This window comes from Ailuropoda melanoleuca, chromosome 2, assembly GCF_002007445.2.
Source record: "Ailuropoda melanoleuca isolate Jingjing chromosome 2, ASM200744v2, whole genome shotgun sequence".
Lineage (NCBI taxonomy): Eukaryota > Metazoa > Chordata > Mammalia > Carnivora > Ursidae > Ailuropoda > Ailuropoda melanoleuca.
Window position 1 is genome coordinate 49,846,571 of NC_048219.1, and position 11,371 is coordinate 49,857,941.

At 34.2% G+C, this 11,371-nt stretch overlaps 2 protein-coding genes across 19 annotated transcripts in view; one reads left to right on the plus strand and one right to left on the minus strand.

Annotated features, from left to right (window-relative positions):
• NEXN (nexilin F-actin binding protein) overlaps positions 1 to 6,699 on the plus strand; it is a 48,951-nt gene extending 42,252 nt beyond the window's left edge. For 3 of the 5 annotated variants that reach the window (XM_034653724.1, XM_034653722.1, XM_034653725.1), the window contains 3 exons: positions 4,965 to 5,150; positions 5,388 to 5,748; positions 5,838 to 6,699. In XM_034653724.1, coding sequence (XP_034509615.1) covers positions 4,965 to 5,150; positions 5,388 to 5,748; positions 5,838 to 5,851 — 561 coding nt within the window. In that variant the 3' untranslated portion in view covers positions 5,852 to 6,699. Of the gene's footprint in view, positions 1 to 4,964; positions 5,151 to 5,387 lie in introns of all 5 variants that reach the window. The other 2 variants (XM_034653723.1, XM_034653726.1) reach the window with 2 other exon arrangements.
• Positions 6,700 to 6,791: 92 nt separating this feature from the next.
• FUBP1 (far upstream element binding protein 1) overlaps positions 6,792 to 11,371 on the minus strand; it is a 34,762-nt gene continuing 30,182 nt past the window's right edge. For 11 of the 14 annotated variants that reach the window (XM_034653729.1, XM_034653730.1, XM_034653732.1 and 8 more), the window contains 2 exons: positions 9,258 to 9,304; positions 6,792 to 7,013 (listed from right to left, as the gene is read on the minus strand). In XM_034653729.1, the coding sequence (XP_034509620.1) occupies positions 6,980 to 7,013; positions 9,258 to 9,304 (81 nt within the window). In that variant the 3' untranslated portion in view covers positions 6,792 to 6,979. Of the gene's footprint in view, positions 8,343 to 9,257; positions 9,305 to 11,371 lie in introns of all 14 variants that reach the window. The other 3 variants (XM_034653728.1, XM_034653742.1, XR_004623276.1) reach the window with 2 other exon arrangements.

An 11,371-nucleotide genomic window follows, 5' to 3' on the forward strand; every position in this document is an offset into this window, starting at 1 on the left:
TTGGGCTCCCTGCTCAGTGGGGAGCCTGCTTCTCCCTCTCCCTGCCGCTCGCCCCGCTTGTACTCTCTGACAAGTAAATAAATAAAATCTTTAAAAAATATACTTATAGCACAAGTTTTAGTTTGAATCATTAGAACCAGTGTACATATGGGTTAAAATAAACTCCAGAGATCATTCATAGTTACTTTCTTATTTAAGGATGAGGCCAATAAAGCTTAATGAACTACTCAGAGTCATGCCAATAATTCAGTGGCAGAGCCTAAATTAGAATTCAGAGGACATGAATTTGAAGTACCTCCAAATGTTAAAAAGACAATTACCAGATGACCCATAATGTTCCTTCCAGCCTAAGGTCTGGTTCCATGATTATGAATATTGCTTTAAACAGGATCTGGAGAATTTTTTCTGCCAGAATTGCCATTTTATAATACTTAACAGCATTTAACTTATGTTCTTCTAGCAATGAATTTTCATCAAATATCCTAATAAAACAGGTGTGGGAAGTTAGGCAGGCCTTCAGAGGATACTGTGAGTTAGAAGATAGAATTAAAAAATTATGTGCAGATTCTTGGAACTGTAAGCAGTTATTATTGAAGCAAGCAGAGTGTAAGAACAGCACAAGATAATGATGAAGATGCAAGCACAAGCAACATGGCCATGGAAGGTCTTAGATGCCATCCATGTTAAGGAAGTTTGCTTTATTATTCATTGAAGGGATTTTTAAAACATGAAGTGATATTATCAAATAAGCATCTTTATACATAGATCATATTAAACTAAAGATGGTTTTAGATTAATGCATTAAAAAATTATTTGAATGCCTACTATGTTCCAGGGACTGTTTTGGACACTGGGACTACTATATTTGTAAATAAACCTACAGTCTTTGCTTATGTAGTGTTTAGAATCTAACAGGTGGGAGGATAGGAAACAATTATTGGGTAGTAAGTAGAAGCTGTGGAAATTAACAAAGAAGGGTACTGTTTTGTACAGGATGGTCAGAGGCCTGGTGAGGATTTGAACTAGGGATCAAATGGAAAAAACAGATAAATATGTGGGATAAAACTAAGAAGACTTGGGGATGGTGGTAGAGACGAGAGGGAGAGGAACTAAAATGGGTATACACAAACATAGGTCATACAGGAATAAAGAGTTTGGAAGGAAAGGAAATCACAAGCTATTTTAGAGAAACAGAGATGCTGTGGAACATCAGATATTCATCAGTGAAGTTGATACGCATTTTAAAGACATTTATTTTTGAGAGAGGTAGGGGAGGGGCAGAGGGAGAGGGAAAGAAACTTACGCAGACTCTGTGCTAGCGCTGTGCCCAACATGGGGCTCAACCTCATGACCCCGAGATCATGACCTGAAACGAAACCAAGTTGGTCACTTAACCGACTATACCACCCAGGTGCCCCGAAGTTGATATGCATTTGAACTCCGTGTGACATACACTAAACCTTGAGGACTTAGGGCTTGGGCTGATTGGAAATAAATTATTTTGTCACTGCTAAAAGCAAATGCTATTGCTAACATCTTCTATGTTGGGCCCTGTGTTGTTTTGAGTACATGAAATTGAATATAATATGCCTTCAAAAAGTTCAGCCTAATGCATGTAGGAAAGTAATTATAATTTTAGTTTTAAGTGCTAAAATAGGAGTTATATATTTGTTATGGGATCAAGTAAGATGGAATCAGTATTCATAGGAGAGGTTTAACAGGGCTGAGAAAATGACATTTAAGCTATGTGAAGGTTGAATAGAACTTAAAGAGAAGCTTCTAGATCGGAGGGATGGGTGTCCCTTTATAACCTTTACATGAAGGTTGTAAACATTTATCTGGGGGATGGAAATTTTGCTCAAAGGCATGATTCACAGCATACTGGATGACAGGGATAAAGTTGTAGTAGTGGCTAGCTAATATTGGGTGTTTTTAACCTTGCAGGGACTATCATCTGGGAACAATGTCAACGATTAGTTTTTGGACAGAGTAATAAAAGGCTTATATTTGTAAAGAATCCTGGGATCATGGAGAATAAACTGAAAAGACAGGGATAAGGCATGAAGTTAGCATCCAGCGAGGAAAATGGACCCAACTTTTAACCAAACTGGGTAACAGGCTACTTATGGGTAGGATGGCTTAGTTGGTTGAACATTGGACTCTTGGTTTAGGCTCAGGTCATGATCTCAGGGTCATAAGGTCTGCACTCAGCTGGGAGTCTGCTTGAGATTCTCTCCCTCTGTCCTTCCCCCTACTCTCTAAAATAAATCTTTAAAAAAATAAATGTATCAAGGTAGATAAAACCATCTTCAAAGAGTTAGTAGTTGGAAGGTAAATGATAAAACTGGAGAACACCAATATTTAATGATTCATTGAAGATCACAAGATCAGTTCATTTTTTGAGAGAAATGTATCACAGAAGGTAAAGAAAAGTTCAGTCAGCATGCACTTGCTTCCTTTCTAGTGCTAAAGGTAGTGAAACCTCAGAGCAGTCATACCTAGCCCTACAAAATATTTAGGTAAGATTAAAAATTAGGTAGGTGACTGTTTTATTGCTATTACTGGCATGAAAAGGACGAGATTAGGACTTGGCTAATCTCTTGTAACCCATGAGACTGTGAAGGATGCTGACATCCTTCCTCTCTAGATTAAGGGTCACTGAGGTATCCTTAAAAAACCTGTTAGCATAGTTTGGACATTGAGTGTAATCCATTTCTAGAGGACTCCCTCCCCTCCCCCATCTGGTATTATCTGGTATCCTCTTTAAAAATGCCACATTCGGAGTGCCTGGGTGGCACAGCGGTTAAGCGTCTGCCTTCGGCTCAGGGCGTGATCCCGGCGTTATGGGATCGAGCCCCAACATCAGGCTCCTCTGCTATGAGCCTGCTTCTTCCTCTCCCACTCCCCCTGCTTGTGTTCCCTCTCTCGCTGGCTGTCTCTNAAAAAAAAAAAAAAATCTTAAAAAAAATAAAAAAATAAAAATAAAAATGCCACATTCAGCATGTCTTCTACTTATATTCCAGACATCTTTCACGGTCTACCTCATCTGTGTAACCTCCCCTAATCAAAGTATTCTATCCCAGATCCTGGTAGCCCTTGATCTGTATAACTCACTTGGTATTTAAATCCTTTAATTGCCTTAGGGGTGTTTGATTTTCTAGTTTTCCAGTAAGGCATACTCCAAAGCCATTTCTTATGCTCACTTTTATCCCAAGTTCACTGCCCAACTGTGATTCCTTTGATATTCATATGGGTAGGTATCAATACTCTAAGAATGCACCTAGACAACAAAGATCATTCCATTTACCATGACTTTCATAGGTACATTTCCTGGAAACATTTTTAAGCTGGCTTTTCAAGGATTCAAGAAAAGGAACACTTGTACTTAACAAATACTGTTCATAAACTTTCTCCCAGTTTATGAGGAATTCTCTCACTCACTGAATTTATTTTCTAAACGCAGTTTTGAAGTAGCTAAGTGAGTTATGAATTTGCACATTTTTATACTTAAATCCAGGAAGCAAGGTAACTGGGAGGGATTCAGTCAGAATAGCAATTATCGTACCTGCCTAAATACTGTTATCTTCAAGATTTGGTAAGCAAAGAAAGAATGAAATTAACCATATTGTATGACAGAGGTCCTTTTTAAACCTCAGAAAAGCCCACTGAGATAAACTTGCAGTAAGCGAACCAGTGTTTAACGTGTATTTTTTAGCCTTTTTGGTAATAAAAAAAAAACCATAGCAACATCATTCATTAGCATTTAACTGTAGTCTGGTATTATGTTTATCAACAGGCATTAGTTGATCATTTCAAACTTATTTGTGTTAATGGCATGAGTAGTAGAATTTACCCATTAGGTATTTGGTGGTTTGATGTTCTGGGATTTTCCAACACTGAATAAAAACCTGATTCAAGAAAACAAGAAAAACTAACCAACTCCTCCTATATTCATTGAACTGAGGTACTATACCTCAAACTGATGCAAAACATCCACGCACCAAGATTTTTCTTATACAGGCAATTATTTTTAGAAAGCTTGTTTCAGAATTTCCTTCAGTTGGATGTGGTATCCTGAAGCAGTTTCCTTAGTACTGTGAAATATAAATGGTGAGATTTCCAGACAGATCCATAAGTCTAAGTAGTTTAGAAACCAAGAGTCAACTATATATATATATATAGCTAAAGTACTTTAAAAACCCTGAATTAACTACCTATAACCCCACTTTAAAACCTCCCTCAAAAGCCACCAGTGACCTCATCATTACCAGCTCAAAGCTGTTTTAACAGTTAAAACTTGTCTCTTAGATTAATCCCTTAATCCCATGGTTTCAGGCTCTTAACCTAAACAGATGACTAACCATCTACTTCAACTCAGGGATTTCCCCAGCCTCCAGCCACTGTCTTTCATTTGTCTTTCCATTTATTCTGCCTGCAACACTCTTGTCTGCCATTTGAACATCAGTAAATTTTGTTGGATGGAATTCACCTCAAAGATAGTTATTAGCTAAGAAGGGTGAGGAAGAAAATCATGAAGTGGGAAGTAACAAATTTTCTGTATTACATAGGAGGGTGAAGAGTGATGGACAGTCTTTTGAGAAGGGAGTATTTTAACAGTTACTAAAATGTATAACATCCCCACCCTTTTCTGTTATTCAGTACTACCAGCCAGCACAGAGTAGGTTGAGCAAAAAATACACTGGGACTCCAGTGATATTGTATAACCTTTACACTGGGAGAAAAGTGTTCTAATTGTCAGGAGACTTTTACTCCAAACTTTCATCTTTCCCAAATTAGGGGATAGGATAGTGAAAATCTCCACATCCAAGTATAGCACAGATATGTAAACCAAACATAGTAATTATTTTGTTCCTATAAATGACAACCTCGTAACTATTAATGCTTTAGTTCTTGTTGGTTTCTAGAAAAAAAGCAATTTTTATTCTTGGCCCACTTTCATAAAGGAAGAAGATGTTGATGTGAGGCCTGCAAAAAAAAGTGAGGCCCCATTTACTCATAAAGTGAATATGAAAGCTAGATTTGAACAAATGGCTAAGGCAAGAGAAGAAGAAGAACAAAGAAGAATTGAAGAGCAAAAGTTACTACGGATGCAGTTTGAACAAAAGGAAATTGATGCAGCACTACAAAAGGTACCAGGCTTACATATTCTTTATTTTTCAAACATGGCTCTTAAAATTTTGACGATTAAAAAAAAATTTAATAGCTTTCAGGTCAGTGGAATGTTTTGTAAAGTACACATTCTAGTAGGCATATTTACATGTTCTTTGGGAAGCAAAAACCCATTTACCCATGAAATTCTGTTACTAAATCATTATCCTGAAAATGCTACAGTAAATGCCCACTTGAATGTGCTTGCTTTAATATAGAAAAGAGAAGAGGAAGAGGAAGAAGAGGGTGGTAGCATCATGAATGGCTCCACTATTGAAGATGAGGAGCAAACGAGATCAGGAGCTCCGTGGTTCAAGAAGCCTCTAAAAAACACATCAGTTGTAGACAGTGAGCCAGTTAGATTTACTGTTAAAGTAACAGGAGAACCCAAACCGGAAATTACATGGTGGTTTGAAGGAGAAATACTGCAGGATGGAGAAGACTACCAATATATTGAAAGAGGAGAAACTTACTGCCTATATTTACCAGAAACTTTTCCAGAAGATGAAGGAGAGTATATGTGTAAAGCGGTCAACAACAAAGGCTCTGCGGCTAGTACCTGTATTCTTACAATTGAAAGTAAGAATTAATCACTTAATCTAGAACTTTTATTCTATTTAAATTCTTTTTCCTTAAAAAAAAATCATTTTTCTTCTTCTCTTTTTTAGCTGAAGACTACTAGGCTCCCCTTCCCTCTCCCTGGAACTTTCTCTCTCTCTCTCCCTCCCTCCCTCCCTCTCCCTGACTTTCTTACTACAGCCATGTTTTCTGTGGCGGGGCCAAAATGGAAACCAGAAGTGCCACTATGTTGACTTTTTATTCCTTTTCATAATAGTCTTCAAAACACAAGCTCGTCTAAAGAATACCTTCTTCCTTTCCAAATGATCACCAGATTCGTCGTCATATTATGCAGAAGTTAATGTGTATCTAACGGGGTAAAGTGGAAAATTTATTCTAAGTTTACAGCAATTATGTTTTAAAAATCATAAAATACATTATTTTGCATGAAGGAATGTCATTTATGAGCTATTTACACCTAAAATTAGTCTGAAATAGAGACTTAATGAATTTGGAACCTATCAATCTGAGTTTTCCTTAATACATCACTTTCCTTGGTGTAGTTTCAAAGTCTTTCTGAAGCATATAGGGGAAAGTGGGGGCATGGAGAACAAAAGTTAAGACTTTTAAGAAAAAAACTGCCAGAGAAAATTTAATGGAAACCACTGCCTATATAGAGATCTGAGTGTTGAGAATATTAACATGTACTTTTCAAACGTGTGTAATATATATTCAAGCTTATAAAAGCAAATTTATGTTGTGACCTTGCCTGAACAAATTATATTTTAGTGAGAAAACTTTGTATCAGTAGTTTATGCAGGAGAAAACACTTTTAACATAATGGACGATTTCAAGATCTAAGAGTTGAAAAAAATGGCATAATCTTCAATTTTAAAATCTGGTCTCTTGAGTTTGTAAATAATTAACTACCACGTTCTATTACCAAGTTGTTTTATATTTTAGTTTTCTGGAAGACAATTTTATTTTACAATGTAAACTCAATAAAGTAACTTCTGTATCAAATAAAGTCTCAATATTTTAGAAAAGAAAACACTCCTTTATAATATTGATCAATGTACATTTATTTTTTTTATTGAGGAAACCATAATCAATACAAAATTACAGCAATCATGTGCCCTTTTACATACAATGTCATTAAAACAAACTCTAAACCACAGTTTGTAAAGTATTCAATTTACCTCAAGTCCAAGCTGCATCTCCCTAAGACACTGTTCCCATCACAGTAGCCATTTTAAGCCAATCTTCTTTTTACACACGGGTAGTTTCTGTAGAGAACATTTTTCTCAGGACGAAAATGCATCGAGCATGCATAAGAAAAAATATATATATATGCGCAAATACATTTAAGAGTTTCTACAGGGCTATCATTGAAGAAAATAAAACCTTGGGATTTGCTTCTTAAAAGCACCAATTTAAAAAATCCCTCAGAAATTTATACTGTGGCAAGAAAACTCAAGTGACTAAACAAAAAATAAGATTATTTTCAGAGTCAAAATTATCTTTAGATATTGTTAAAATACATTTTAAAATGAGGCAGAATTTTCAGAAAATAAAAAGACATCTTCATTGATCATTTCTACATCCTTATTCTAGACAGCAGATGTTTGCAGGTAGAGCTGGTTCTCCTGGCAGAGTATTCAAATGTTATCACTTCTGCATATACTCCTATTTCCCTCTTAAGGTACTCTGCTACTCCTACCCAAACCCACCCTTATGAATTAACTACCAAGGTATTTGTCTAAGGAAATATTTTATAATGTTTATAACAACTAGTATTAAATCACTAGTTTTAGTATTAAAACCATTTTCATTAATTAAAAATAAAAATACTTTTCATTTCTAAAAGAAACATCAAACCGTAAGAATTCTACGTATCACCACACTAAAATCTTTAAAAAACAAAACACATTGTCAAATTTTTAAGTGCTAAATAAAATAAATCAGTTCAATTTCAATCTAAACATTGTTTCTACCACTCCTAACATCCATTGCATTCAAGTCAACTGGCTCACCTTTTCTGCTTTCCATTTAATTTCAAGGTTAAGATTAGCGCCATTTTAAAAACTGCAGTATCAGTGAAGGCTTATGGTAATGAATAAAAAAACTCTTGAGATAAGAAACAATGCCCCAATATCTATTAGCATTCATCTATATTTTATAAAAATGCAAACTACAACTAACCAAAACTTGACAGGCTCTTAAGGTTCGAAGAACTCCTTTATATTATCACTCTTAACATACCTATCATTGACTATCAAAACAATACATATACACACACATAAATGTGGTGCAATAACTACATAACTTACAAGATTTAACAGTTCATGGAACATTTAAGATCAAGCGAATAGCACTTTAAAATGAAAAGTGATCAAAAGCAGGTACATTACACCCTATATACCATATTATGTATGGGAATACATTTCATATTTCTCAATTATGATTTGCCAATTTTACCTTCTACATTGAGCCCTTCTATGGTCCATGCTCATCGGCTCACCAATGGCATACACTCAAAGGATTCCTCTTTATGGGTAACTATCTCAGGACCTGATTTTATGAGCTATGATTTGGTGCTTGCAGCATCTTCAGCACTGTGTGTGAAAATGAAGGCAGTATTTTTGAATATTTTTCTTTGTTGTAGAGATAAGCAGGAGTTTTTAAAAGGATCAGCACATTTTAGAAATTGAATAAACAAAACTGATATGATGCTGCTTTAATACATTCATCTTAACTCAAAATATGTACCAGTTAAAATCATCTATAAGAACACAAACATTTTAAACTGGCAAAACATAAAATAAATGCAGCGTCAGTTATTAAAGTATTATAAATCAGAAAAATACTGGTTGCTATACAGATTATGAAAGGTTATTTGCTATACAGTTAACATTTCACTGATGCACATGCCTTATCAAAAACATACTGCCAGTATTCCTTATAATTTTTTTCCTTTTTCAGTGTATGTAAAAATTATGAAAACTGAATTGTCTAAAAAAAAGTCATAATAAAACTCTGACCCATTGTGTCCTTACTGAATTATTATACTTCAAGAAAAAAATAAAGACTCCATAGCTTTGGAGGGCAAAGAAAATGTCCTGTCAATCATGAAAAGATTGTGAAGGCTGTTGAAGTTTCTAACCAAGTGATTTCCTAAATCTAGAAAACTATGTAATCGCCTTTTCTTAATTTTAACAATTCTTCTATATTTGGGAAAAGATTACAAAAAGTTTGGATGTAGTTCAATTACAGCAGCAATCTACTCATCATTTCTTTTTTCTTGTTTTAACAAAACAAAAACAAAAAAACCCAAAAACCATTACCCAGAAATGTAAACAGTTGTTTGAACAACTTACAGACTTTCCACTGAAATGGTAGCATAAATAACAAAATACATTTTGGGGAAGCAGTAGCAGATTGCTTTTGAATTACACAACCACAAAAACCTCACAGGGACAACATTAATGTACTGAAATATTTATTTATATATGTCCTTAGGTTGTGCTTACCTGTTGCTTTTTGCAGCAGAACCTAAGGTGGAAGGTCTGGGAAGGCACTGTGAAGTATAAATAATTGCACTGTTTGCAATTAATAAAGATTTTAAACCTTAAATGAATCAAAATCAACAGCCTCCAATTTGTGAGTTATGATATTGAATCCAACTGACTATTTCTTCAGTTTAATAAATAAATGCACCACTTTCCTAAAAGGTCATCTATAAAACAGTATCATGCAAAATACTGAAATTGTTCATGTCAATAACCCTACTCTTAAAGATAACACATAACTAACTCCTTAACTATTAAACTTGAAACTAGAACTATATATCCATATCTAAATAAGGGAAAGGGAAGTCACTCTAGGTTCTATAAAACAATAAAAAAACATTTCAAAATATCTATAATAAACTGAACTATTTTCTACCCTGTAAGTAATCTCAACATTTATGTCCTTGTACATCTCCCTTAATAGTATATTCAGAACAAATGGTGCTCCCCACCAATGAAAGAGCTAATATATATTTATGAAATGGTGTTAAACTGCTACATTGCTTAATATTTGCAAACTGAAAACCACTTCTGTCTGATACATTTCAAGTCTTTCATATTAATATAGAAGATATGCATACTGTACAGTGAAAAACAATATATTTTAGGAGCACCAATGAGTAATACTATTCAATTTTAATGATCAGTTTTCTTTAGCTATAGCTAAAGCATATCAAAAATACTTACCCATTAAGCTCACTTAAAAAAAAATACAGACCTATGTATTATTCTATGTTAAATTAAGAAGCAGTTATGGTTTTCTAAGATATCAGCACTGTATTCCAACATAATATTCACACAAAGTATGGCATTTACATTATGTGGAACATTGACAAAAAGATACTGTTGCAGTTCATCAATTTGTCATTCTGATGTACTTACAGTGCAATGCTCCTTGAAGGAACACAATCAAGGATGATACACAGCACAGTCCTCCTCACCCCTACAGAGCTAGTTCTATACTGGCTGGATCAAACCTGCACTTCAACAGACAATGGCAAGACAGACTGTATTTGCATGTAGTCTAATATATTAATATGCAAAGAGCCAACAAATATGCAAAGAGTAAACAATGGATTTCAACAAAATATCAACTTCAGCATGAGTGTTATAGAGTAATAAAGTGATTTCAAGTACATAAAAAATTAAGTTGATTCAATGATTGGACTTGTGCATTTACAAAACAAAGCTTATCTATACTGCAAAAAGAAAAAAAAAAGAAAAAAGCTTGAACATTTCCATACCCCAATAAGGTTTCAATGGCAGATGCACTGTAGCTATTTTTGCATACTATTCACTTTTCTACCCTAAATTTAAAAAGAAACACACTAATATTGTATACATTGAAAGTTTCTTTACATGAAAAAACTTCTTATTCAACTACTCATATTCACTATCCGAAAAACTGTTTAAAATTAGTTATGCTGAAACAGTCTTGGAAATCAAGTAATTATTAAATTAAGAACAGAAAGGTTAACTGTTATAGCAGCAGTACAGATCTGAAACAGTGGTCATGTATAAAAGGAAATTTCACTGTTAATGCAATGGAAGTATGCCAAAAGATCATTGTACACACATGCAGGTTTTAATCAAACAGAAGGAAAAAAAAATGAAGATAATCAGGATTACTTGTGCTGAAACAGCCAAATACAATAAATGGAAAAGATCCTCCAATCTACTACTATACTGCAAGGGGGAAAAAACATGCCAGTGTTTAAAAACTCAATTAATATTTCATGGGGAAAGCTTATATATTTGTGTAGATGTATCTTAATTTATCATTGCTAAGAAATTATGAATCCTTTAAATACCCACATATCCAACTTACCGACACAGGAGGTTTCATATCATTTATTGTAAAGCACAAAACAGGCATTTAAAAGTGAAAGTATACATTGAAAAAGTACATTTATATCACAAAGCATTGACCACATAATAGTTGCAAATACATTTGCTGGAATGTGTACATCTACACTAAATACTAAAAACAAACCAATTTTCATTTCTACACAGAAATATTAACCTCCTATCAGTAGTGATAGATATTTTGTACATTTTCAAAAAAAAAAAAAAAA